The sequence below is a fragment of the Enhydra lutris genome, unplaced genomic scaffold, assembly GCF_002288905.1.
Source record: "Enhydra lutris kenyoni isolate GAN:26980312 unplaced genomic scaffold, ASM228890v2 scaffoldscaffold1257, whole genome shotgun sequence".
Lineage (NCBI taxonomy): Eukaryota > Metazoa > Chordata > Mammalia > Carnivora > Mustelidae > Enhydra > Enhydra lutris.
Window position 1 is genome coordinate 1 of NW_019155341.1, and position 3,555 is coordinate 3,555.

The 3,555-nt window shown below is 52.6% G+C and overlaps 1 protein-coding gene across 1 annotated transcript; it reads right to left on the reverse strand.

Annotated features, from left to right (window-relative positions):
* Positions 1-9: 9 nt before the first annotated feature.
* LOC111140443 (leukocyte immunoglobulin-like receptor subfamily A member 6) lies at positions 10-947 on the reverse strand (the record flags this gene model as incomplete). The annotated part of the gene is made up of 4 exons (XM_022492697.1): positions 914-947; positions 722-757; positions 256-540; positions 10-109 (listed from the first exon to the last, which is right to left on the reverse strand). Coding segments are annotated over exons 1-4 (455 nt in total), but the record flags the coding sequence as incomplete, so codon positions are not given.
* Between the last annotated feature and the right edge of the window lie 2,608 nt (positions 948-3,555).

Here is a 3,555-nt window from a genome sequence, read left to right on the forward strand (position 1 = left end):
AGGACGAACCTGTGGAATCCCATCCGTGAGGCACACTGGAGGGTCACGTTCCCTCCTGAGGTCACAACAGGGCTGGGCAGGGCTGAGAGGCTGTGTTGGCCATGGGATCCTAAGAGAGGAGGAGGGGGTGATGTTAAATCAGGCTCAGACCCCCCCCACATTATCCCCAGACTGGGCTGTGAGAGGGAGACCCCTGAGAGCCCACCCCCTTCCTGAGGGCAGAGTCTGGGGCTGGGACTCTGAGTGGGCTCGCACCTGTCACCACCAGCTCCAGGGGGTCACTGTATTCTGACCAGTCATTTGGGCGTTCATAGTCACAGCAATATCTCCCTGCATATGCATCTGTCATGTATGTGATGTAGAAGTTGGCCTTGTCCCCGGGCTCCAGTGGCTTCTGTGTGTCCCAGGTCCATGAGTCCCCCTCTTTATGCAGGTGGTACTCCTGGGCCTCCAGGCTCCCCTGACACCAGATGGTTACAGGTGTCCCCCAGGGCATCACAGAGCTTGGCTCAGCCCAGATGGTGGGTTTGGGGAGGATCCCTGGTAGGAAACAGAGGCTGGATACAGACCTTCCCCATCCCCAGGTACCAGTTCAACCACAAACCCCCAGAAGTGCCCCCTGGGTCAGCCCAGAACTGCTGTTCTCCATCCCCAACTGCCTGGTGGGTGACCCCTGTCGCTAGTGAGGAGGTGGGACTGGGACCTTTGCGGACAGACTCACCTGCCTGTGCTTGCATTCTGGGGTCTACACTCAGCCCTGGAAGAGAGTCCCTGTGAGAGGTTTGCCCCGAATCCTAGCAGAACCCCTCCTCCCCATGAGCCTCCTGAGCCTGGGGTCTCTGACAGACCAGGGCTTGACTGTGGGGTGGCTTCCTCCCAGACTAAGGCCTCCCTTTCCCTCCTCAGATCTCACCGAGACAGAGCAGGGCCATGAAGGTGGGGGTCATGGTGTCTCATCTCTCTCACTCTAGCTGTGCAGAGGGTGAGACCACGGTGCCCACAGGACAGGCAGACATACAGGGTGTGGTTCTCAGAGGTAGTTGTCCTATCATGGGGTTGTCACGTACGCAGGATATGACAATAGGAAGGTGAACAACCCCTGCCCAGGGGCCTAGCCTGGCTCTGGTGTCCATGACGGTGCAGCGGGGTGGGGGGACCCTGGGGCTCCCTGTGATGCCCAATCAGATGAGGAGACCAGGGCAGGTCCTTCTCTCCCAGAGCTTCCCCCATGGGTCTCCTTCATCCCCACAACCCTGGTCCTCACCATAGATGGGTCCCCAGACTCAGAGCTGCTGCAGAGGACATGGGTTCCTGCCATGCTGGGGAGCTCATGTCAGAGCAGACACTCGTGTGATGTCTCTGAATGGCTCAAGTCGAGGTCACGGTGGCAATGAGCCCAGAGGAGAAATAGACGCAAATAGGGAAGGGAACACAGATCCTCTCTTGGCCCTGGAGTGTGGGCTCTCTTTCTGTCACAGCCTCCAAGGACTTCTCTATTTTCCTGTGACATGGTCCATACCCCATTCATGGGCACATGCCTGTGTGAGTCCCTCTTGGCTCCTCAGTGCCAGGGGCAGAGACGTCTTCTCCACCGTGGGGTCTTGCCTGTAAGCTATAGGGAACAATACTTGGGTGAGTGCTCTGATATGAGAGACAAAGCTGATTCTCATGTCATTACTACTCCAGTGTCCACTGCCCAGGTGACCATGAGCACAGTGACCTGGTCTGTAGCATGCTATCCTGACTCTACTCCTCAGAGTGGTTGTGAGGTCAGTGGGACCTAGATTGTGGATGGGATGAATCATGTTAGATTCCTGACCTGATTAAGAGGGGTGTGGTTAAGACCGAAGAGGTCCATGTGTCAGACCCCACAGTCAGGTTAGATCAGTGATCATCGTGAGAAGTCCCAGGGATGACTGGCCGAGAAAGGTGGGAATTAAGAAAAACAAGAGAGAGAAAGCTGGGATCAGGAGTTCTCCACAGGCTGATGACCCAGCAGAGCCCCAACATGCCTAAGAGACTTTATTTTATACTTTAATAAGAAGAATGCTTATTAGGGAGATTGAGGTTGGAGGACCACAAGTCCCAGGTGACCACCTTTCTTCAAAGCAAGAGACTTTTCTCAAGCATATTTACAGAGGAGCTCAAGGTCTGTGTCAGCATGACTGCGAGAGCTAATGTGATCCCAATCAAGTATGGAATGAACTGCAGGGATTGCAAGAGCTAGTCCTTGGCAAGACTCCCGAGACTGCCAGGACCCTGTCAGCTTGCAGTTAGCTCTCCACATCCTTGAGAGACCCCATGTGTCTTAACACCAAGAAATGCTATTTATAATGTTTCTGAAATTATTAGAAACAGGTATTTGCAGGAAATGAGAAATAAAAGTTTCTGAAATTGACATGGACCACAATAGAAACGGAAGTGAAAGCTGAGTGACCGCTGGTGCCTGGGGTCAAGTTGGGAGTCGTCAAATTTTATTTTTGCCTCTGTGTGACCAGAACAGGAGTCCACATTATCACAGGCACGAAGGGCATCCAGTGTCTCACTGACTGTGGAAGCAGTGTGACCCTTCTACCATGTGTGGGGTGGGTTCTGGCATGTCTATGCCCATTGACCCAGCCCAGACATCAGCACTGAGCCATGTCCCCTCTGTGTGTGTGTGTGTGGAAGAGTTTTGCCCAGTGAAACCCTCATAGGCAGCTGTCCCTGTGTGAGTGTGTGGCTCCCGTGGGAGTCATCCCTGCCAGACACATCCCTGCTCAGATGCTAAGTTGGGACAGTGGATGCCAGAGGTCAGTGGGGCTGTAACCACCCAGCCCTTACAGTCCTGAGCTTCAGGACAGCCCTGGAAGCAATTGTCTCTGGAACTCAGGGGTGTAGGAGGTGTTGTCCAACAGGAATGGACATCAGAGAGTGACCCCAAGGTGATAAGGAGTGCTCAGGAAGACTGTGTGCAGACCCGTCAATCATAGCCCAGGACATGAAACGGCAGGAATATAGGAAACTCATTTTATGTTAAAAGTGTGAACTACTGATAGATTGGAGCACATCGAGTGTTTGCAGCAATAATGAAGTTATATTATGAAAGAACATAGAAATCTGGAAATGAATTAATTCAATTCTCTGTAGGTAAAAAAATAAAAGCAAAAACTTAACGTGAGTAATCATTCCATCTGTGAGAAGATGCAGCTGAAAGGCAGAACACGAAATTGGAAGTCAACGCTGAGGATGCTTTGTCCGATGACAGACAGAGAGACTGAAATGAGAACATGCAGATACCCAGGGAACGGGGGGCCGGTGGATACTGTGAGTCTGGAAGGAGAGCAGCGAGGAAGGTGTGAGGCAACAGTCCGAGGGGCCAGTGGTCAGGTGTTGCAAAGAGACACAGACAGAGCAGGAGGCTGCTGGTATGCATGGATGTGTCCCTCAGATCTGTGTCTCCGTGTCTCCCGATAAAGCAAAGGAAATTGACGGGAGCTGAGTTTTAAGGAGAAGAAAAAAGCAGAGAGATCGGGATATGCTCTTTTACGGAATCATGAATGAGGGATGCTTTAC